This window comes from Eschrichtius robustus, chromosome 10 (assembly GCF_028021215.1).
Source record: "Eschrichtius robustus isolate mEscRob2 chromosome 10, mEscRob2.pri, whole genome shotgun sequence".
NCBI classification, from domain to species: Eukaryota; Metazoa; Chordata; class Mammalia; order Artiodactyla; family Eschrichtiidae; genus Eschrichtius; species Eschrichtius robustus.
In genome coordinates, this window is record NC_090833.1 from 86,156,205 (window position 1) to 86,181,433 (window position 25,229).

The 25,229-nt window shown below is 45.4% G+C and overlaps 1 protein-coding gene across 1 annotated transcript in view; it reads left to right on the plus strand.

Annotated features, from left to right (window-relative positions):
• Nucleotides 1–6,206: 6,206 nt before the first annotated feature.
• Nucleotides 6,207–25,229, plus strand: part of DAPK1 (death associated protein kinase 1) — a 210,118-nt gene continuing 191,095 nt past the window's right edge. Inside the window, exons 1-2 of the mRNA XM_068552835.1 lie at nt 6,207–6,436; nt 7,292–7,461. Of these exons, the coding sequence (XP_068408936.1) occupies nt 7,400–7,461 (62 nt within the window). The 5' untranslated portion in view covers nt 6,207–6,436; nt 7,292–7,399. The remainder of the gene's footprint in view (nt 6,437–7,291; nt 7,462–25,229) is intronic.

Here is a 25,229-nt window from a genome sequence, read left to right on the forward strand (position 1 = left end):
GAAATCAATGATATTGTCTGATGGTTTTAAAGAGGTTCATTAGTTACCAACAGAGAAAAAAACGTTAGAAGCAGTAGAAAATAAATAGAACTACCTTCACTAAATCAATGTGGCTGTAGGTTTAGATTTTATCTGTAATTATGATTTGTACATCCAGTTCTAATGGATGAATAATGTTGAGTTCTTCCTTCTGGATGACTTTTCTTTCAGTCTTGCTTTAAGTTTGTTTGACAAAACAGAAACTCTGTTGAATGTTCCACTCTTCCCCTTCCCCATTATATCCAAATGGATATAATCCCAATTATATCCATTTTAGGCAAATGGGGAAATGTTGCAGAATCTGGTCGCTAACTGCACTAAAAATCCAATAGCAGTAACTCTATGGAGAGAGAAGCATACGTGTTATATGAATGCTACATTTGCATTTAATAGTAAAATAAGTGACGTGTACAGTGCTTAGAAGACAGCTCTGTGTACCTCTAGTTAGGAACCTGGCTGACATTCTGGGCCATGAGTTTTATGAGTGCTGTTCAGTGTTACCAATCTTTTGCTTCAGGTAGTGTCTGAACCTAAAAGAAATTGGGCCAGGTATAAAAGAAATCAGTCTAAGGACCAAAGGAAACATGTATCCCAGATGTTTATAATCTCCTGTGGCCTTTCAGACGCTGGTCAGTGATTTGTATGTGTTTATTTACATCCTTCTTGGTTTTTTTTTACAAAGGATTTAATGAGGGTTAGAGATGCATTCAATACCACAGGATACAATAAATAAAAATTGGAAAGAAACTGAGTTGGAGGGAAAGTAGGTGTAGACAAGTAGGCAAAATCCATGCCATGGGGTCTTAAACTCTGGGTCCCATACTCCAGTGCAGAGGGCCAGGCAGGTAATGTCAAGCCCTAATCTTTAAACCCATGCGCTACAAAAAGGCTGTGAGTCTGGAACAATGGTGGGAGAAGGGGTCGGAGAGGTGCTTCAAACAGCTCACAGCTCAGAAGGAGTTGTGTAATGTGCATTTGATATTTTGTTTGTGAATATTCAATTCTGTTGCAGAAAACAAGAAAATAAATGGGATGGATGAAACTCACGAGATTTGTTAAGCACAGATAAGGAAGTCAGTAACCTATCAGACCAAGAAGACAGCAAATATTTATGATGCACTATACATACAGGAGACATATAAGGCACTCAATATTCATGAGGTCTTAATTCACCACTCATTGGTGGTGCCCATTCTGACTCCAAGAAACACAAGTAAAACCCATAGCTGCTCAGCAGACTAATTGGCAATCTATAGCTACTGGCAAGGCATACTTGCCCCTCTGTATTTGCTTGAGTTAATATGCTTCTGTTCTCAAGAGTTTTGCCCCTAACACTCTCCTTTTCAGTCCTGCATCCTGTTCCTAGATGGCCTCATCTACTCTCATGCTTGAAGCTCCTCTGGTGTACACAAAAAATTACCCTCGGCTATCCCATAGGTACCCAACTCCACCTGGACATTATCTAGATGCCCCATGGGCACCTCAGACTTCATATCTCCCAGATTGACCTCATCTTCTCTTTCCCCAAACAGCTTGTCCGTCTGTATTTCAGCCAACATAGCAGCAATATCTACCTAGTCACTCAACCAAAAATTTGGATATTGCCCTGACTCTGTCCTTTTCCTCTAGTACCAAGTCCTGTGATTTCTACCTCATTAAAGTTTCTCATTGTTTTTCTCTACCCACCATCTCCAATGATGTGCCAAATTAGCACTAATCACCCTGGGTATCAAAGAGTCTTCAGAGTGAAGACCTAAGTGCCGAGCACAATGGACAAGACTGCAAAGATCTCCCTTGGTTTACCTCTCCGCTCTCATCCAAGTCCTGGACACAGTGCAACAGACCCTTCCCCTCTCTACTCTTACCTCTTGACATTTCACTGCCTGAACTCTGATTACTTACAGATTCCTGAATGAGCCATTATCTTTCTCACATCCATGATTTCATCCTCACTGTTTTCCTCTCTCTAGATGTCCTTCTCTCCCACCTCTGCAACCGCACAATCCACCACCCCATCACCCACCATTTTATTCTGCTAACTCTTAATCTTCTTTTGCATGTTTTAGTGGGACTGTCAACTCCTCCAGGAAACTTCCCTGAAACCCCAGGCTCACCCCTATCATCCTCCTCCATCCTTGGCCTTTATCTGAATTAAGTGCCCTCCCTTCATGTTTCCTGACAGCAGTCTGTCAGGGCTGCAGAGGAAAGAGATAGCACACTCAAATTAGGATGATTCAAGGAGGTGTGGGAGAGGTGCAGGGGAGCCATAGGGATGGGGCAGGAACCCCAGGTTAATAACGTGGAGCTGCCACCAACTCTAGGTCTGAACAGACTAGGGGAGAGAGTGGTTACCAACACCTGGACAGAGAAAGTCACATAGAAGAGTTTATCTGGTGAGGAGCAGTGACCTTTGTTTGATAGTGACCATGGCAAACTTGCAGTGAGAAAAGCAGGGCAATAACTACCTTGGCCTCATTCTTCTCCCTTCTCCTTGACCCCATGCCAGGTTCCCCATTGGCCAAACCAACCTGCAGCCAGAACACAAGGAAATGATTTAAAATAATCTTACAGCTCAGCCTGCAGACCTGTAAGGGTGGAGAAGGATAGAAAATACATCTAGAGAAATAAATGGATTATATCTCGCACAACCACACTTTAATAGAATTGTCTCTTTGTTCTTTAGTCTCCATCACTAGACTGAGTTACTTGAGGACAGAGAATGTTTTATTTATCTTTGTATCCTTAGTATCTAATATGTATTAGACAATAAAAGCTTATTCAGAGAATATGGCAAATTGGCCATAACTTGGAGGATTACATTTTCTGATCTTGCCACTTGCTTTCTCACTCTGGAAAATGGAGAACAGAGTGAGCTCTACAATTTTCACTGTCTGACAAAAAAGAAACATCATTTGGTCAGGAGTAATGAGTTCTCTTAGCGCTCAGTGCTGAGAGGAATTAGAGTCAATCATGTGACTGTCTACATAAGAGGCACTCAACTGCATAATGGGCAATATCTTCAATGGAAACCACAGGTGCAGAAACATTCTTCATGGGGTCATTTAAAAATATTAGCCCTTGATAAAAGCCAAAGGCATGTTATTAAAAAGTAATCCAAAGGTGAACTGAGCTAGTGTGTTCCACTTTGATTAAGTGGGTCACTTCAAAACTGACCCACTAAAAAAACTCCAGTCCTCTCTGGATTCTCTCATCTCTCATCAGCCAATAGATGAAAAGGATCAACCGAGAAACTCAATGCACTGAGGAACCATGGATCCATTAGAGGACAGAAGCCTGGGTCCCTGAATGACTATGTGGAATGGAGCCCTTTCTCTAATCTCTGCAAACCTCTGTGCTGAGAGCAAGAAATAAACCTTAAATGTGTCAAACCTCTGAAATCTGTGGAGTTTTATAGCAGCAGTTATTTTACCCTGACTAATGCAGATATAAAATAATGTCTTAAATTCTATACTGGAGTCTGTTTTAAATGTTATCACCATTATTATCATAAGCCATAGTCCATATCATATTCAAGTTATTTTCATGGAAGTCCTTTCCAGCTTGAGTCTCATAATATCAGGATTATAGTATTGTCTTCCATAGGAGAAATGTCTCTCAGAGCTCTTCTTGCTTGGACTATGATAGAAAATATAATACCAACATTCTGATGTATTTTATAATGTAAAAAGCCCTGTTTCATGCATTATCGTTTTAGAATCTCCCAGCAACTCTGAGGAATACACAAGGGTCCATTATTGTCCTCATTTTGCAGGTGGTGAAACTGCGACTAAGAAGGATAAAGTGGAGAAAACAATTTACAGAGTTGTTTGAAGATTAAGCAAGAGAATAATTTAGTCTGCCTGGCATTTGGTACATGTTAAGAATTAAGTTTTCTTACATGTTATCTATTGCCTCATAATAAACCACCCCAAAATAATGACTTAGAACAGCAGCAATCATTTATTCTGCTGGCAGAATTTGGGCTGTGAAGACACAAATAGCTGTGGGTGGGGGTAGGGTGGAACAGCTGGCTTCCTTGGGCTTCTCTCTTTCTGTGGTCTCTCCACATGGTCTCTCCACATGGCAGCCCCAGGGTAACCATGGCAGCTGAAGGCTTCCGGAGTGAGTGGAGAGAGCAAGAGCAAGAGAGCAAGCAAGAGAAAAAAGAGAGAGAGAGAAAGAGAACGTTAGGTAGAAGCTCTAACACATTATGACCCAGCCTTAGAAGGATATCACACTGTGCCACTTCTACTACATTTTCTTAGAATCAAGCCACTACAGACAACTCATATTCACGGGGAGGAGAATTAGACTCTGTTTCTTCATTGAATTTTGGGGCACATTTTCCTCTCTAAAATGCTTGCTTAAATTAGTACAGACATGAAACTAAGGGGTAAGGGACACAGCCAGGGTCATTCACAGCTAGGGTTAAATGGTTCCACCACTATTAGATCCAAATGTGTGACTCCCAAGCCCCTGCTCTTTTTCACTACTCCAGAAAATCTCCTGTGATCAGCATGTCGAATAGGGAAGACATGCTAGTCCCCAAACAGAGGCAGTTCTTCTCATTGCCTTGGAAAGTACACTTAAACATTTATTTTGCAGGAAAATATTACCCTTAAAGCAGCCATCCATAAGCACTTTCCAAGTTTCCAAGTATCTGTGTTTTTGATCCCCCACCAACAGATGTATTCGTTTGCATTTCCCCTAGATGAACCACTTTTTTTGTTATTTTTGACTGTATATCTCACCTCGCAAGATCCTTTTGTATTAATTCTCAAACCCGTCACTAAGGTTGATGCCGCCACCCAATTTGGAATCTTCCCTTGATTCCATCATCATGAATGTGTGCCCTTCCTGTGGGCCATTGAACGAAATGTTCTTTAAGAGGAGGGTCTGACATAAGATCTGAGGGGCATTCTTTTTTTTTTTTCTCCCAAGAATTTCTATTGAACTAAAGAGAGTTTAAACCATCTCATTTTAGAAAATCTGGAAATTTGAACGATGACATGGATCTGAAATCTCAGAGCGTTCACATACCGGTTTTTGTAACTCTCAGCAGTAAGGCAGGTTTCCCTATAGGAGCTTTTCTCTGTTTAGGGATCCCCAGCAGTCCCTATGGGGAAACATCCTTTTTGTGCCCCCTGAACCCCAGGGCTTGGTGGGGGCCTGGGGTAAGAAGTAGAGAGAATGGATAAGGGTCTCCAGTGTAGACCAGCACAGTCCACAGGAATATAACTGCAAGCCACATAGGTACCATATTTTCTAGTATCTGCATTTTAAAAAGTAAAAGGTGAAATTAATTTTAATAATATATTTCATTTAACCCAATATGTACAAAATACTATCATTTGAACATGCATTTCATATTAATATAAAAAATATTCAAGAGATTTTTTCATCCTTATTTCCATACCAAGTCTTGGAATCCCATGTGTATTTGACACTTCTTGCACACCTCATTCCGGACTAACCACATTTCAGCTCATCAATGGACAATACTGTACTGGACTGCACACATAAACCCTTGGTTTCTGTTGCTGCCTTGGGCCTCTGAGACCTCAAACCTTTCTCCTCTGGTTTCATACCTTCTTACAGTTCAGATCTCAGCTCAAAACACCTATCCTGAACAGAAATCCCTTCTAATGCTATCCATTCCCGCCCTGTCATTCTCTATCCCGTTACCCAGCAGTATTGTCTCCATGGAACCAATCCCTTCTAAAATGATCTCATTTATTCGTTTACATATTGATTAGCTTCTCCACCAGAATGTAAGTTTCAAGAGGGCACGGATTTTTTTTAAACCTATTATGGTCTCTGTGATTTTCCGGTGCCGAGCACCGTGCCTGGACCACGCGGGGCGCTCAGGACACCTCTACAGGATGAAGGAATCTCATTTCTCTGGAGCCCCGCCGAAGGGGGCAGCGTAGCGGCGTGTCACAGGTGGGGCGCCCATGTTGCGCGCGGCCGCGCTGGCTGAGCTCCTGGCGCGGGTGTGGGGTGAGTGGGTGTGTGCGGGGGTGTGCGCGGTAGAGCGCGCCAGCGAGCCCAGAGCGCCGAGCGGGGAGGAGCAGCCAGCGCCGCGCAGCACCCGCAGCGCCGGCCTGGCCGGGCAGCTCGGAGGTGGGTGGGCCGTGTCGCCAGCCCGCCCGCGGGGTCCCCATTGGCCGCCTGCCGGCCGCCCTCCGCCCGGAAGGCGGCGAGGAACCGAGGGGCTGCTCCGGAGCAGGAGCGGGAGAGCCCGGCCGAGCCGACGCCGGACGGACGCGCGGGATCCGCGCCCCCACTCGCTGCCTCCCTGCGCTCCCGCTGCCGCCCCCCTTGTCCCCGGCGCTGGCGCCTACCGTCGACCTCCGACAGCGCCCCGGAGAGACCCGGGCAGCTGCCGGGCGCCCGGGTGAGTGGCCGCTCGCGGCTCCCTGTTTCCTCCCGGGCCCCGCCGCCTGCTTTTGCTTTCGCGGCCGCGGCGCGGCGGGGTTGGCCCGGGCAGCGCCCAGGGCAACCGGGAAGGCCGAGGCGGGGTACACTTGACTGAGGGGAGAAGTGGGATCGCAGCCAGGAGATGCCCCCAGCCCCGCGGACCGGGTGGGAACAGGTGGCGCGGGCCGGGCGCTTTGTGTCGGGACGCGGAGACCGGGAGCGGGCGGCCGCGCCTCCCTCGGCCGCTCCCTTCCCTCCCTTGCTCCCCCGGGCGGCTGCACGCCGGGTCGGCCGGGTAACGGAGCTGGAGTCGCCAGGAATGTGCCTCTGGGGACTGCTTGGCTCGAGGGAGGAGAGAAGGTGGCTGAGGCGGCCGGGGAGGTGCGGGAGCCGAGAGGTGGCGCGGGGGCTGCACCGCCGCTCCAGGCAGGAGAGGGATGCTTCCAGCTAGGCACGTTCGGCCCGGGCGAGGGCTTCATTCTTCCGCTGCGCCCCTGGAGGTGGGGAGCTGGGTGGGCGTGTGTGCAGAGAAAGGGGAGGCGGGGAGGGCAGCCACTTCCGGAGTGGGTTCTGATCCGTGCCGAGCGCCCTGCTTTCGGGGACGTGGACCTTGGGGTGCGGTTGTGCCCGGCCCCACGCGTGCGCCGGCGATGCGGGGCTGGGGGCGTCCCTGGCCCGGGTTTAACAAAGAGTGCTCCTCTCCACACGGCGGGGTGCGGCAACTCCGGAGAGGTGGTCTTCAGCGAGCGAGTCTTAGCCCTGGGGAGGGTACTTCGTTTTGAGGTTGTCATTTTATTGTTGTTATTGCTTTTTTTTTTTTTTTTTTTTAAAGGACTGTTGACTGATGCATGAGGGGCCCACGGAGGCGCAGGAGCGGTGGTGATGGTTTGGGAAGCGGAGCTGAAGTGCGCTGGGCTTCCGTGAGGCGTGACAGTTTATCATGACCGTGTTCAGGCAGGAAAACGTGGATGATTACTACGACACCGGCGAGGAACTTGGCAGGTACTGGGGGTGCCGGAAGCGCACGCTTCTGGGTTGTGGGAATGCACAATACTGCGGGCAGTGGGCGGTAAACAAATGCAGTTTGAATTCAGGCGTCTCCCTCGTCCTTCCAGGAGATGTGCAAATTATAGAGAAAAGAGTTAACTAACCCAGCAAGGACTAGGGACCAGAAATAAACTGCCTAAAACAAGGGGCTGGCGGTGGAGAAGAATTTCAGTGTTAGATTATGATGCAGAGTGTATTGATCAAGACCCCTGGACAAGAATAGATTTAGTTGTTTGCAGTAATGCTTGTCAGCTTTTGCCCTTCTGAGACAATGAGGCAAAAGCTGAGATATAGTTGAAACTGGAGTTAGCTCCAGTTAACTGTGAGTTAGCCCTTATGTGTGCAGAGAGTACAAACTAATTAATAGGCTTTTAAAGGCTTAATACTTTCCCTCTTTCTGAATTTTCAGAATAACATGCACAAGTATCGGTAGGTCACACATGGAGACTTCCCAGATGTTGATGTTGTGTTTGGATTTTGAAACTTCCTTGAACCAGGAATTTAATTACCCAGTTGGTGTCAGTGGTTGCTTTGGTTTCATTCGCGATGTTAAATTTTTAACACATCCCTAGTTGAGAGTCTAATATGGCTATCTGGATTCAGAGCATACTTCCATTGCTGCAGGAGCTGTGATTCTGAATGTGAAGCCTTTCAGTTCCAGGTGAACAAAGAACGATTTCTTTGGGGGCCTCTAAGGGCTGGATGGGCTTCCCCTTGACTGGGGATTTGACAGGGTGTGTAATGCTCTGGTCTAACTTGAGCAGAAAACCCAGTTTTCACACCTAAATTTAAATTCAACATAAGAAATTTGACTGCAGTGTATTTGTATTGTGAGTCAAGTAGACAAAAGGATCTTAAACAAAAAAGTATGTATTTATTTACATGTGTATCAAAATATGTATTTTTCCGTATACACCTGATGTCCTGATTCAGTGCTTCCTGTTTCCCCATGAAAAGGAAATTCAAAAATACCCACACCCTAGATGACCTTGTGAGAATTGTGAAAGTTGAATTTAACTAAAATTTTTTCAAGTTCAAGTAATAGTTCAGAACAAAAGCAATTTTTAAAAAGATACTGTATCAAAATATTTCTGTATACATTTAGTATGGCCTCAGAACATCACTGGGAACTTGTGCTTAGGGGGAGCTTACTATATATTGGAGATTTACTGAGTGAATAAGTAAGAAGGAAAGCTCAAAAATATTTCATGGATATGTTTATTCTTAAGGTTTAAGAGTATGTGGTTGAAATACTTGGTTTAACTAGAATTAAGTCACTTTATTCCTGTGGTTTTTAGCAAGATGAGTGGTACATGGAGTTTTCCTTTGGGAGCAAGGGAAAAAGGCAAGAAAGTATGTTTAAATTCTGTTTGTGTAGTGTGGCCTGATTATATGAATTCTCTTATAAAGAAAGATGATTAAAAGTAGGTGAGATGATTGCTTTATAGATTAAGTATGTTGACCTTATTTTCATTAAGATCTTTTGGTAGAATTATGTGTTATGAGAAGGAAAAATAATGAGGCCTCCCTGTGGCTGGCGGGGGAGTTTGTGATCTTTATTTCGTGGGTGCGTTGACAGGCCCTCTGCCTCTGCGATGGAGAGCAGTTTGCTCATTTGTCACTAGATTTTGCTTTGATTTTGGCTCATTCTACGTTTCTGTGTATAATTTTCTCCCCACGGTGCAAGACTAATTGACAAATTGTTTATTGAATAATTTAACTTGTGTGACCTATGAATTTGAAAGAAGTGCTTTGAAAAACTGGGAGTTGGGGATTTTTAAAAATAAAGTATACATGCCGATGTGTCTGATAGGTCTTTTGCTTTTGTTTAAAAATGCAGTAAATGGTTGATTTTTTTTATTTCGAAGTTTTTTTCAAGTCCTGTGAATTTTATGTCTGCCAGGAAATAGCCACTTCCTGAAAACAAATCCTGGCATAAGATGGACATATAGGAAAGACGCTGCTTCATGTGTCACTGAGAGAAGATTGGGAGCAGAGGCAGGAGCTTAGTAGCGGAAAATGAAAATGGGCAGATGCTTAACACAAAAGCAGGCTTGTTCTAAGCAGTGAGTTATAAGCAAACCAACATCTACGATTTAAAACTTCATCCACATATCTTTAGCAGTAATCTACATAATAGCTACTCACTTACCTTATAAATGGTCTAAGACAAAGTCCATAGCTAGAGGAGGGAGGATGGGTCTTTAAACAAGTAGAATATAGTATTTTGATTATTACTATTGTTACTTTACTTTTAGGAAAACAGAGAGTATGTGTGTACAAGGGTGAGAGTGTGTGTGTGTGTGTGTGTGTCTGTCTGTCTATGTATATTATTGTGTGTACTGCCCAGGTGTACTGTAAAAGCTCTCTGTCAACTCTAAAGAGCTTTATAAAGTATTATGATTATTTGTAGTAGTGATAGAGCAGACAGACCACTGGACAGATATTCTGGTCCAAAATTGGCTCTAGAACTTGCTAGCTGTATAACCTTGAATAGGTCACTTACCATCTCTGACCCTCAGGATCTTCCTCTATAAAATGAGAGGCCTAGTGCTTATTTCATGGCTGTTGTGAATACCAAGTAAAAGAATTTTATCAGCAGTCAAGAGTTAAACAAATATAGATATCATCAGCAGGACTGGTTGAGACATGTGAGTATTCCAGGCATGCTAATAACTTGGTTTGCAACTTGATATTCTTTTTTCTGTTTACCAATTTGGGGAAGGGAGATCCTGTGGGAAAAGGGTCATGGGGGAGACCCATTGCTGACAGCCCTGGCCTCTCCACTCTGATTCTGAATAATGCAGCTCTGGCCTTGAACTTGCACACCCTTCAAGTAGAAACAAGTCCCTGCAGTGAAAAGGACTGTCATGGTTAGAATATTGTTTGGTGACCTGTGTTGACTCCAGGAGGCCCTTTGGGTCTCACCCTCTATCCCAGGAGGTGGAACGAAGAACTGCTTCTGCCACATGTAGTGGTTTCTGGGAGGGGTTCTTATAAATGTGGATTTCTCCATGTGCTGTTACACTGGGTCATTTTAATGCCCCAGGTGCCTTAACATCTCTTATCAGTTGGCACTCGGGGCAGCTGAAGCCCAGCTTGTCCCACCATCGTGCTCCAGTTACATCCCTGGCTGTGTTTCAGCCTAACCTGCGAGTCTCTTGGCACCTATGTGAACACCGCTTTCCTGAGAACTGGCCTTCTTTCTCTTACACTGTCTGACCTTATGTGATCTGAAGACCTGGGTCCCACCTCCTGAATAAATCTCTCCACAATGATCTCTCCCTTTCAGAAGCCAAATGACTTGCTCTCTGAAGCACTCCGCTGGTCATGACCACAGACTGCCCCGTCCATGCTCCATCCTTGCTTTGTGTTGTTAATATTCTTGTATGACTCCATGTAGCCGGCTTAAAAGTTCCTTCAGGGTGCGCTGTGGGCTCTTTAATCCCCTGTGGGTGTGCAATGTGCTGTGTAATTCTGGGCAAAAGTTTAATCGATGCCTGAATAGGCTAATGCAGGCCGGCAGGTACAATATTGAGACCAGAATGGGGATTTGAGACGCAAATGCTGATGCCGGTGCTGAGGCCGATGGATGGTGTGTAGTGTGGGAGAGCCTGGCACACTCCTTTGGGAAGTGGGGAGACACCTACGTTTGCAGGATGCTATATGAATTAGAGGCAGCGGCTGTAAACATCTCACACATAGTCGCTGCCTCAGATATTAGTTTTAATAACCTCTTTTCCCCGTTACAGCATTTACCACAACGCATACTCATTACTTGTTTGATTATCTGCTTTCGCCACAGCTTGTCACAGGGTTGTGACCTTGGACTTGCTCATCATTTTTTATCTCTTATGCCTAATTAGGTGCATGACGTAGGTGCTCAATAAATGCTTTCGGATTAAATAAATGGATTAATATTTGTAAAGCACCATGAGTACACACACACATGCACATATATATGGTTACATGTATATGGCCCTCAATGAGTGATGACTCTGGTGGGGATGAACTTAGGATATTAAAGGCTGAAGCTCATCAAAATAAAAGCTGTTTTTCCTTTTGCGTTCTGTGGCTGAGTAAGGTGCACAGCAGCCAGCATATCCAAGCACAAGATCAGCTTTAAACAAAACAAAGTGGAGCATTAAGTATTCTACATTTGTTTGGATGGTTGCTGGAAGCTAATAATTTGAAGTTAAAACATTCTCATTTTGGCATAAAATCCAGAGGCATTTTAATTGACGTGAGGAATTGTAATAAACCCTGACAGTCTGAGTACATCTTTCTGTTGGTTTACTGTGAACTGCAGGAATCAGTCCTAAGACTGGCAATCCCGTGGGGATGGGAGAGGGAGAGACTTCCCAGCGTGTTTTCTCCTTGGAAGTGGGACTCGCGGGCTCACGAGGTTGACTAGTGAGATCATCCTGTAGGACCTCCCTGAATGTGAGTTTCCTCTTCTCATTTCTGCTTCTGTGTGCCCTCAGCTGTTTCCTCTGATGGGAAAGGCTGCAAAGGTTTAAGAGAGGTAAAGTTCAAGTATATGTATTAGAGGTAACAATCAGGGATTTTAAAATTTTGTGCATTATAGGGAGGTCTAATAATAATCTTCTAGCATGTGAAGGGAGGGCACGGTGACAGTAGTGAGTGGCAGTTGGGTTGAATGCTTGCTTGCCAGCACTGGGAATGCGCCTCTGGACCACCTGGGGACGTAGAAATTAGGTTCACTGGGACCTGGTGGGACATACCATCAGGAACATAGGGTATGGAGGCGCTAATTGATGGGGAAGCCAGGGAACGTTGAAGCGGCCTTTTTGGTCCTCCTATGCCCTTTTACCCTAGGCTTGTGTCTCACCCAGCCGCTTAGGAACCTAAAGGCCCCATAGCGTTGGCACGCCCCTGCAAAGCTGTGAAAAACACAATAAGCTTACAGAGATGGATGCTCAGATGAATTTCAGTAATTGCAATACAGGGTTATATCAGAAGAGGTGACATTATCAGACGTATCCTGTGGTCTCCCAGCAAAGTTGTAACCCCAGAAAGGTAGGGACCATTTCCTTCAGGCACTGGGGTGGGGGTGTGTGGATACCTTCAGAGATGGTGTGGTGGGGGGATGACGGGTGAGCGACAAGGTCAAGATTAGGTGGTCTGACCTCTGGGACACCCTGTAGGGGAATGAGTTATGAACTTTCACCCCTAATTCTACCCAATTGCAATGTGTACCTAACCTAACCTAATCAGGCATTTTATATGCATGAAATAAAGCATGATTTTAATGGAAACATATTTCTGATCAGGAGACAAAGAATGCCACCTGCTGGTAGAGGGGAGGGGCTTTTGTTGGTGAAGGGTAGCCCAGGACCCTTGGGCACTTAGACCTAGAAGAAGCTGAGCAGTCAGTGAGTCCTTCCTTCTTGTTTCATCCCATCAGTCCTTAGGTCAAGTGGTTTTCTCAAGGTAGCTGGCTATCAGGTAGCAAGAGATGGACCTAGACTCCCAAGCAGGACTGTTTTCATTATATTCTTCACACTACTTAGGATTTGGCAATTATCATTTTTTTGGAAGCCAGATAATGTTGATATTGAACAGAAGTGATTTGGGCAGCCATCTAATGCCTATCCATCTTAATACGTGCTTGGAGAGGATGGTCAGGAGTAACTAGTAACCGCTTCATGGTGGGTTTTCATTTTCACCACATGAAGAGGCTGACGCTTTGAGTTCAGAACTCTCATGGGCATTTGACAACACATGTGACCTTCTTGCCTTTTCCAAATGGCTTGTGCCCCATAGTTATGAATGGTGCTAGTACGTGCCGTAGTTTTACCCAAGTGCCAAAGTTCATAATTTAGCTTTTTAGAAAGTTCACAGAACACTTTCATTATTATTTAAACTTTGAGTCATGGAATGTATACTAGTCTGTCTGGTTTAAGGCTGGGGTGTGATTGTTTGAGGCTTTATGTGGAAGGTGATACTTAATTGTTTTGCTTTGGTTTGCTGTGGTAAGTCATCACAACAGAATGCACCATCCCTCAGCCTTGAGAGAGATTATATGGTAGTATAATTATTTATAATAAATCCAGTCTATCACTTTGTTTACATTCTAAATTAGTTCCTGTAAATGTACAGTTAGGAGAGAGTAGAGGAAAAAATGACTGACCTTTGGTTTTTCTACATCATCTAACAAAAATGGGTTTAAAAATAACTTTGTCTAACTAGTACATCTTTCTTAGGTAAAACAGAAAGTGTCATATCCCCATTCTAGGTTTAATGTACTAAAAGGATTTTTACAGGGAAAAGTCTGAAACCTGAAATAGTTGGTCTTATTTTCAATCCCAGTTCAGAACAAAACAAAACCAGTCATGTGCTGGTAACTAATCTCTGGTGATAACTGACAGGTGTGATCCTTAGTGACTCTTGTTTATCGCTTCTGTCTTTTGGAGGTGACGTTGAGAGCTCGTGTGGCTTACAGACCACACTGCAGTCATTTAAGTATAATGTTGCTAACCTCTGAGAAATGACCCCGGGGCTTTCCCCTATGTCCTACCTGTCGACATTCCAATTGTCAACTTGAGAAATTTTATTCAGTAATATAATGTATTGATACATTCAGAGATGTCAGGAGGGGAAGGAGGCGGGGAGAAAGTTGTTGATTTTTCCCTTTATCAAACATTCAACTTTGGATGAGGAATGTAATGTTTGAATAAATGAATGCTGTGAACTGCCGATCTCTGGTGTTTGAAAGGTTTATATTGATGGTGCTTATAGTCATAAGCCTGATGGTTTTCAGCTGGGAAATTTAGCTCTGTGTGTGGACTCTTGTGGGACACATTTTATTTTCGGTCAAAACTGTCTGATTATGAGTAAATTATAGAATAAAAATTTAAAATGCAAAAAAAAAAAAAAAAACACAAAACTGTCTGATTACTCTTTCTTAGATATAATGTGATGAATGGGGCTGGTTTTTAAATATCTCCGGTACAGTTGATATAGTAAGTTTTCACGTATAAGGAATGAGTGAATTTCCATTTTTTTCCATTGTTAAATAGTTTTTTCTATAGTTCATTGTTTTCTACTTTTGAAACCATGCATCCCTTCCCTTTTTAACTTGTAAGGATTGTCAGGATTTTCGAGACCTTACTTTAGTCCTCCATGCTCTTGTTCCTGGCCCCCCAGTGTGGAATTTTCCAGTTGCAAAAGAAATGTAGGAGAGGTAATCAGTACCTTTTTTTGGTCCCATCATGAAGAGGGTCAGATTTCCCTCTGAACTGCCTGTCTTTATGTCCGCTTAGCAACTCATACCACCGTCTACGACCAGGCTGTATACGCAGGAGGGTAGGTACGACTCAGGTGATAGGACAAAATAGTGACAGAGGGATACGTTGGCGCATAGATGGAGCGGCTTGGGGGAGAAGAGGTCAGTAGTTAGTGCTGATTCTGTTCTAATGTTTCCGCCCTCCTTTGAGAAGCTCTTCTAAATCGTTTTGCCTCCTCTGGGTAGAGCTCAATTTTTTTTTTTTTTTTTTTTTCCATCTGTGGTTTATGGGTAAGCGGCAGAAATATGTGTCTCTGGGAGAGTGATGAAAGACTGCAGCCTTTTGAGTGTAGTATTTAATAGACTGAGAATTGCAAGCTGCTTCCCTTTACAAAAACAAAGCTATGGGCACTGTAGGTATATGAATACTGTAGAGAATAGACTTTTCACAGCTAACTGCTGAAGCTGGAAATGCTGAATTACACCTGATACCCAGAGGAGCTGTCCTGAGAAATTTGGTAAGCCAGAAAAAGTTAAGAAGTTATTTGTTATCTTAAAAATACTATTTTACTGGTACATAAATCAGTGTAATTGAAACCAGATACTGCCGGAGGTTTCTGATGTACACTTGGAATGTGAATATAGAAAGTTATCTTTCTCAATGTTGTCTTTGCCACTCAGAGTGTCTAGAATCAGCATGTGAACTGCTGTTTTTAATGCCAGAAACTTCCACCAAAATATCCTCAGGAGCTCCCCTGTCTTTGGATAGTCACAGGTTTATTTCCTTCCCCTTTCGTGGCCGGCTTACACTTCTCTGCAGACCATAATTGCAATGGCACCAGTGTGCTCAGGACAAGGCCTGGCTGATGTAAGGCACCTCTGCTCTTGTTTTCTCCCGAATGTCTCTATTTCCACATTGTACAATCGGAGTGAAGTAGAATCCTCACCTGTCATCCCATTTGGTGGAGAATTTATAAAATGACTACTTGAGACCTTGTTCTAGGCATTTCTTTGCCATGCAATTCAAACTAGCTTTGGAATGGAGGAAAGATATTTACAATTTCCCATTTAGAATTGATAAGGTTTGAGCACCTGGCCGATATCCCCCCTCAGGAGCTTCAGGAAGCTGATTCAATTGTTTGGGAGAGGAAGTGAATTAGAACAAGTGGAATATTTTCCAGGATGAAGTTTTATCAGTCTTGCTTTCCTCCCCACCCCTCCCATGGCACAGAGAGATAGGAAAGCTTGGCAAATACGGCAGTGGACAGGCAAGTCGAGGTGGTGTAGAAGCATGAAGTCCCTCGGTTTTGCTAAACATGCTTCGGGCACTGAATGAGTATATCCGGTTTTATTAATGTTACTAATTAATATGGACCATCCTTTGTAGGCCTCCTCTTCAGAAGCAACATTCTCTTTCATGCAGATAATTAAAAACATTAAAAAATTTTTTTTGCACCCACAGGGCAAGGTCAGGCAGAGCAACCGCGGAGCAGGACCCCGCGTCCCGGCGGGTCTGGGCTCCCAACATTCCCGAGTCTCTGGCGCCCCTTCCCCGCACCCTCGCCTGACCCCGCGCCCCAATGTGCCCTTTGACCCCATCTAAAAACGTGTTCTGAACCAAGCCGCCGACGGAGGAGGGGCCCACAGCGACCTGAGGGACCGATCTGCTGTGCAAGCGCCGCTGCGCAGCCGGGAACCCGCTGGGGAGGCGGCGGGGAGGCTGCCCGGCCTCGTCCCCAGGCGCAGCCCGCCCTCCGCCCTCCGCCCGCGGGGCCGGGGTCCTGACCGACCCACGCGCCCAGGCCGGCAGGAGGAGCGGCGCGGCGGCGCGGAAGCCGGTGTCCTCGCCGACCCTGAGCCGCCTCCCCTCCGGCCCAGGCTGGGTGGGCGGCCAAAAAAAAAATTTTAATTAAAAAAAATTATCTGTATTAGAGACAAGTTTTAACCTGGAGAACTAAAAAGCGAATGCAGAGTGAGCTGGCCTGTTTCGACCTGCAGGCTTCTGTGGAGCATCTCCACGGCTAGTCGTGCAGATTCTCTCTTATTTCCTGTATCCCTTAATGTGCGCTAAATAACTGGCCACTTGGTATTATTTTACACTTGGCTTGTTCATGTGATTCTTGTCTCTCTCTGAATTATGAGTTTTCTGAGAGTAGAAAGCATGGCTTTTTGTGTCTCTTACATGGGGTGGGATTCAGCTAAACGCACAGGAGGCTTTGTTTATTTGCCTTATCAAGGTACATGTCCAGAAATCAGAATGTGGTTCAGAGCTTTTGACCCAAATCCCTGACTCCACAATGCACTAGCTGTTGCCTTGGGAACGTCACTTGACTTCTGTGAGACTCAGTTTTCTCATCTGTGAAATGGGGATAATAATCATACCTACCTCATAAGGTTGTTGTGAAGACACACGTAATGCGTGGAAGGCACTTGGCCCAGTAGCAGGCACACTGTAAGTGCTGGAGAAGGGGCGGCTGTTTAATAAGACAGAGAGCGCAGGAGAGACTGAACATGCTTCTGGATCCTTGTCACCGGGGTCCTGCCTTTTTCTGTTAGTTCCTCATTGCCCCACCCAGGTTCTGACCTGGTCTCTCAGGGGCGGGGTGGGGGTGACGGCCCTCTTCTCCTCAATTCCATCCTTCCTCCTTCTCTTCTTTTCTCCTCTGTCTCTCTCCCCATCTTTGGCTCAGCCCGCAGGGTGGGCTCATTCTACCAAGTTTGACGTCGTTTATGTGATCTGCCTTTCTAGCTGCCCGTTCCGGCTGGCTCGGACCCAGGACTCGGTTTATGTACTGGGCTCCCTGGTGGGTCTGCCTGGTAGCGTGGTCAATGATTTGCAGAGCTCCTGAGAAACAAGTTAGCCAGGAATTGAGCCGTGCATTTGAAAGTGGGCTGCTGGAGATGGGGCTTACACGGATGCCATTGCAAAAGTGCACCCAGATGCCCCTGGAAGAGGGAGGGAGGAGCTCATGTCAAGGAGGGTCAATTAAGATGGGAAAACATGCTTTCAGGGAAGCCAGGACAACTAAAAGCTGCACAACAGCCGGGAGAGAGCTGCTCGGAAATGCTCAGAGGGACGGTCATCCTGGCGTTATTAAGAACCTGAGGTATGTCAGCACACAAATTTATGTTTTAACAGGGTGTACTGTAACTTCCTGAAAAGTCAATTTCATTTTTCTAGCTGCTTTTTAAATGAAAAAACTGTCTTAAGCAGCCCAATAAGAGGCTAGGAATTTGATTGGATGAACAAATCATTGATTTTTCTTACAGATCTTTATGGAAGAAGGAATCTGAATGAGTGTGAGTTCCATTCTGAGATGAACTTGCTGCAGAAGGCAAGACGTACGGCAGGTCTGAGCCTCCGTTCAGTTCTGACACGTACTGATTTAAGATGTGAAAATAAGTGTTTGGCCAAGCCAGAATTGCCTGTGCCAAGAAAAGCCTATTAGGTTGGTGGCTGAAAGGCTGAATTGTTAGGATTTACTTAATGGCGAGGTTCTGCCAGCTGCTGGGAGTGAATGCCCACTTAGGCGTTTGAGTGCATCCTTTTTCCCTGGACTGGGGGCCCATTTGTTCAAGGAACATGGCGGTCGCACCAGAGGCCCCTTTAAAGGATGCTTCCTTATTCTTTGGGCCACTGAGTAGAGATATCTGTAGTTTATAAAAGTGACATCAGATGCTCACAAATTTGCAAAGGAAAATGCCCAGAAATTGGGTTTATAAGGTAAGTTCAAGTGAAATAACAGGGAGTGACAATGCTAACTATAAACAGGCAACATAAATAGACTGTTAAACAAAAGTGTCGTGTGAACTGTGATATCCACCCGTCACATATTCATTCGTCCAGGGTTGATTGGACTTCTGAATGATAGGGCACTGGCTGGGGTGTCAGGCAGGACCGTTTATCTCAGCAAGTTCCTAACCAAGTAGGGCAGACAGACTTTATACAACCAATGATAATAGAAAACCTAAATAAGGAGTGAGAGAAATTAAGTATGAAAAACTGTTTCTGGAGTTCAGGCAAGAAGAGGCCATTCTGACTTGGAGGGTTCATTCATTTATTCACTCATTCATTCAGATTCTTGTGGGGACATAAAAACATAAGCAGGTGGGTGCCTGAGCAGATATGTGTGCGCACGCATGTCTATCCATTTATTCCCTGGAAGAAATTGGAACTCAGACATGGAGGAGGAGACAAGGAAACTAAGATTTACTGGGAACCCATTTTAGACCAGGGGCTGGAGGTAGGTATTTAATCCACATTTTACAGATGAGAAAACCGAGGTTCGGAAAGACATTGGCCTTGGATGATGTGTTTAAGATGGTGGAGGCAACCATTGGACACCCAAAATTGCTAAGTGATGACTGGAGATTGGGTGATGGGTGGTAGGGCTTACTCTGTGGCCTGTTTCTCTGCCCTGTCGCGGAAGGGAGAAGTTTGAAGAACTTTAAAACATCCAGCACAGTGCCTGGCTCATACAATGTGTTCAATATGCTTCCTTCCTTTTTTTTTTTTTAAATACATTTATTTATTTTATTTATTTATTTTTTACTGCGTGGGGTCTTTGTTGCTGCGTGGGGTCTTCGTTGCTGCACGCGGGCTTTCTCTAGTTGCGTCGAGCGGGGGCTACTCTTTGTTGCAGTGCGTGGGCTTCTCATTGCAGTGGCTTCTCTTGTTGCAGAGCACGGACTCTAGGTGCGCGGGCTTCAGTAGTTGTGGCGCACGGGCTTAGTTGCTCCGCGGCACATGGGATCTTCCCCAAGCAGGGCTGGAACCTGTGTCCCCTGCACTGGCAGGCAGATTCTTAACCACTGCGCCACCAGCGAAGCCCGATGTTTCCTTCCTTTAAACTGAAAGTTCTCAACCTTGGTACTAGTGACATTTTGGTAGGGATGATTCTTTGTGGTTGTGGGATGTTTAACAGCATCCCTGGCTTCTGCCCTCTGGATGCTAGTGACATCTGCCCCCACCCCCGCCCCAGCCCATTGAGAACCACTGGGCTACAGGATCAGGACAGGGAAGTGTTAACAAATAGACCTAGGGGTTGGAGCGGGTAGTAGGCAAGGAGGATCCTGCACCCAGTGAGCAAAGAAAGTGCCCCTGAAGGAAGGTATTGACCTTGGGTGTCCAGAGCTTGGGAAGGAAGAGAGGAGGCTGCAGATGGTGTGAGCCAGAGGTCTGAGGCAGGTGTTGTCTTAGTCTGGCTTTTATGTACTGTCCCTGGAGTGGGTGTGTCTGCTGTTTCCCAGAGGCGTGGAGTGGCACTGACAATGAGTAAGACCTGGAGAGACTTCCGGATGTCGCTCGTCCAGTGTGGTAGCCACCCATGACCAACGTTGAAGTTTCTGCCTTGCCCCGTCCTGCTGAGCAGGCTGCTCTGAGTCATGGCTCAGCTGGGTTCCCATCACTGCCTGACCTCAGTCCACCCTACTGTCTCCTAAGGGTGGCCTTCTGTGCCGTCTCCACACTCTGTTTTTAACCTGCTTAATAGCTTTGTGTGTGTGTGTTTTTTAATGCTGATTTCTAATTTTTAGTCAAAGCTAGATAACTCCTTGCTTTTTATTCGCTTTTCATTCTCTTAGGCCCCACATCTTGCCTCTCCAGCAGGCTGGATGGCATAGCATGCTGTGTGACTGTGGGGAACCCATATAGCTTAGTTATTGCCTCCAATACCCCCTCTTCCCAGCAGGGGGCTTTTAAAGGTGAAAAGTCAGGTCTCAGGATGTGGCAGGAGGTGTGAAAAGTGATCTCTGCCCTCTCCCAGCTCCCTGGGGGAGGGGCACTTATACGGAAGTCACCTGGGGAAGCTTGTCAGTGGTGGAGGGTGTGAAAGGACAGGGGCTGATTTGGAGGGCACGGTGGGGAAGGGAAACGGGTCAGTCAGGGTGCTGGCAACAAATGAGTCCACTCCTCTTCCCTGGTGGCACAGTGGTTGAGAATCCACCTGCCAATGCAGGAAACACGGGTTTGAGCCTTGGTCCTGGAAGATCCCACGTGCCGCGGAGCAACTAAGCCCATGTGCCACAACTTCTGAGCCCTTGTGCCACAACTACTGAAGCCTGCGCGCCTAGAGCCCGTGCTCCGCAACAAGAGAAGCCACCGCAGCGAGAACACGCGCACTGCAACGAAGAGTAGCCCCCACTCGCCGCAACTAGAGAAAGCCCGTGCGCAGCAACGAAGACCCAACACAGCCAAAAATAAATAAATAAAATTTAAAAAAAAAGAAATGAGTCCACTCCTGATGGTCAAGGTGAAGGATGGCCAAGTACACACAGTCTGGGAAGCTGATACTGTGCCTAGGGCTGAGCTGGGGTCGCTGAGGAGGGCCTTCAGCACATATGGCACTTTGGGGAAGACACACCCTGACCTCTCCCTCCTCCTTCCTGCCAGTGCCTCCCCTTAACCCCCCGCAGGGAGCAGGACGTGGGGCAGCCTCCAGCTGGGCAGAGAACAGTGAAGAACAGGTTGGGGGGGTGGGGAGGGTGGTGTGTGGACAGATGGAGGAGATGCAGAGTAACCAGGAGAGGGACGTCCGCTAGTGACAGCTGTGAAATAGCACTGCGTTTGCCATGCAACTGCTCCCCTCTGTTGGTGCAAGTGATCAGAATCTGTACTATCAGTGTGAAGGATCCTCCTCCCTACTCTGAATACTGGGTTTATATCCCATTTTTCCCAGGAAGTCACTTCTGACCATCCCCTTTCAAAGTGTTCCCTCCTCTTGCAAACTACTGGGTATTTCCTCTTTGCCACAGTCATCCAGCATTTAGACTCTCCATGTTGCATTGCTGGCCGTCCTTGCATATGTGTGTGTGTGTGTGTGTGTGTGTGTGTGTGTATCTGTGTTTATCTTCCCTAGATTGTAAGCCCCTTAAGGTGTCATAGTTCTTTTGTTCCTAGCATCTTGCACAGAGAAAGTATTCCAGAAATACCTGTTGTCTTAATTGGTCATATCACAATATTCTGAAATGAAGGACTGTACCATAGTTCCTATGAGTTTTAAAGGTGGATAAGTAATCACTAAAAAGTTCCTTAAGATGCATAGTATGTTTTCATCTTTGGAATAGCCCTGGGTAGCGACAGCCCTGTAAAGGTACAGAGTGGGTCCCAGTTTCAACTGCTAGCTGGAGAGTAGGATATGGACAAAACGGCTATATCGTTTCCATTGTACAATTTCCATTGTAGAAATCCTTATGATTTCCCCCAAATCTATTGGTACTTTTTTTTTTTTACCATGTTACCTATTCTCATTGTCTGATTTTTTTTTTTTTTAAAGAAGTATCTTTTTTTTTTTTTTTTCTTGAAGGGAATGCTATTTATTTATTTATTTTGGCTGTGTTGGGTCTTCGTTTCTGTGCAAGGGCTTTCTCTAGTTGCGGCGAGCGGGGGCCACTCTTCATCGCGGTGCGGGGGCCTCTCACCGTCGCGGCCTCTCTTGCTGCGGAGCACAGGCTCCAGACGCGCAGGCTCAGTAGTTGTGGCTCATGGACCTAATTGCTCCACGGCATGTGGGATCCTCCCAGACCAGAGCTCGAACCCGTGTCCCCTGCATTGGCAGGCAGATTCTCAACCACTGCGCCACCAGGGAAGCCCTCATTGTCTGATTTTAAAGTATGGGGGAGTCTAGTGGGAATACACTGTGGTTGACCCCCTCTCAGTTACTGAAGGGAAAGTAGGTACTAGAGGCAATAGGCACCAGCTGTTGATGTGCCCATGTCACAGCTAGCGTGGTTCTTAGAGAAAGCAGCACATGTTTGTGCTGAGTCTGTGAACAGAGCCTCTACAGCACAACTGTTTGCCCTGGAATATTTGCAGTTTAAAAGTGAAAACCATGGGACTTGACGTTAAACCTTTGTGCAGTCAGCAGTCTCTTCAGTACCATCAAATTTGCTCTCTTTTTTTTACGATGCTGGAAAACTGGGGCTTCAAAAAGCAAAAAGGAAGTCTGAATATAGAATTGACTTCTTCCCCAGTAAATTTTAATTGATTCTAGTGCGAGTGGAAAGGTGTATCATGTGTTCTTAAAAGATAGGATTTAATTATGGTTTAAAATTAATTCTCTAGAAAGTGCTTGGAGTTGCACCCAGAGAGAAGAAACAGGACTCTGGTAGAATCGTGTAAACGGATTGATGGGAAAATGGGCTCCTGCTGCTGAGGGTTTGGGAGCGCTGCCAGCCTTACAACTAGGTGTCAGTGAGCCTCCCCACTCAGGGAGCAAGTGGAGGGACTGCCAGCGTGGGGGAGCCCTGCTCTGAGGGGGCAGGGACATCTGGAGCCAGAGCAGTTTCCAAGGCGGTGCAGCTCTTGTTTCTCGGGTAGCATTCCTTCCTGTGGTAATAAAGAGGTTACAGGCAAGAAGACAGCTGCTCGAAAGCCAAGGACAGTTGTTGCAAGCAGGTATTTAAAAATCAGCCACCGTGGGATGGGAGGAATCAGGATATTAGAGACAACTAGGGTTCAACTTTATGGCTTAGAGTTTCTTTTTTGACCCTTGAAGGCAGGTGGGAAGTGGTTTTTTTAGGCTTCTTTTTCAGATTGGGAAACCAGAGTTTAGAGAAGTTAATCTCAAGGTAGCAGAGTTCAATTCAGTGTGAATTGAAATGCGTGTATGTGTGTATATACTTACATACGTATATATATATATATATACATATATATAATATACACATGTATATGTATACCATACATACATTTATTGTAAGTTTTACTGATGTAAAGGATGTGTGACAATTTACAAATAATCACAAAATATCCATATTCATTAGTATAAATTCCATATAGCCAATATATAGCCAGCATGCGTTTGTTAATTTTTGCTGTGGTCAACCTATGCTTGATGATGTTTTGACAAATGGAAAGGCATCCCCATCTGCTAATTCTTTTCCCAGTAAATTGATTGCCACTCAATCTGGCATGTGATCTACTGTTCAACGATTTCTCACCCTTGCATAAATTATATTCAGTAAATTGAACCCTTCTTCAACTTCAGCACTGCTGATTGCAGTAGTGCTATCTTTTTAGCTTTTGGTGCCATTGCCGGGATTGGGGCATTGTTGGATTCTGTATTCTTTAACAGTGGCTATGTTTAACACGCAGCTCACAGAATTTCTGCAAAATGGGCAGTGGGCTCTCATGAGCAGCACGGATCGGCTGGAGCGCTTCCCCAGCTCCCTTGTTAAGGTCTGAAAAGGCAACTGCTTACCTGTCTTACTCACTGCTGAGCCCAGTCCCAAGGATGGTGCCAGATGTGTGCTTGGAGACTCAGAAAGTGTTGTTCACATGGATGAGTGAGACTTCAGAGCTGGGACCAGCAGCCAGTTCATGGGACTCCAGTTTGCACCACAAGAGGACAAGGTCCTTGGTGGGCAGTGAGGAAGCTCAGGGAGGAAGAGGCACCGTCAGAATCTCCACCGTCAGAACTGCCTGACAGAGCCCTGCCTTCTGGTGGGATGTTAGCGCTCGGGCAGTGACACAAAGAAGAGGAGAGAGGACAGCATCTCCTTCTGTGTCCCTTTCTTCCAGCTTTATTAAGTCTGACGTTTTTCTTCCCCATCTTCTAGGGAAGGCAGGGCCTTCTTGTCTAGCAGTGTGGGGACTTGCCCTAGTCATCAGTACCCAGTGCGGGTAACCAGTTATGGGGAACAAGAGACATATAGATCCCTTTACGTCTTCTAAAATGAAGCGGGTCATACCTTTCACACGACGCAGACGTCAGAGAGAACATGCAGGGAAGGTCGTGTCCCTCCTTCTGTCTTCCAGCTACCAGCTCCTCAGCTTCTTGGGCATCCTTCCAGGTAGAGCCTGTGCGTATTTCAGTCAGTAAGCTTATGCATATTTTCATGTTTTTACTGAGATGGTATCATGTCATATGCATTGTTCTACAGTTGGTTTTTTTCACCTCACAACATATTTTGAAAATCATCCCATTACTGCAGAAAGAGAAATGCCTCTTTCTGTTCTTTGAGTTTACCGTAATTTATTTAACTCTCTCCCTATCTATGAACTTTTAGGGTTCGTTTCTAATTTTTTATTACAAATAATTCTTCAGTGAATACCTTTGTATAAAAGGTTGAAATTATCTGTAGGATAAATTCCTAGAAATGAAATTGCTGGGTCAGAGGGTATGAGCATTTGTCATTCTGGTAGATATCGCCAAGTTGCTCTTCATAGAAGATAAGCCAGTTTACAACCCAACGACCCAAAATTGAGAAAGCTTATTTCTCTACCTTCTTTTAAAACTTCTGGGTGCATTCTATTTTGATAGGTGTGGTTTCATTAATTTTTTTGTTTTTTTTTGGCCCCGCTGCATGGCTTGCAGGATCTTAGTTCCCCAACCAGCGATTGAACCCAGGCCACGGCAGTGGAAGCGCCAAGTCCTAACCACTGAACAGCCAGGGAATTCCCTCATTAATTTTTAAATATGAATGAGTATAAGCTTCTCTTCATGTGTTTAAGAACTATTCGTCTTTGCTGTGA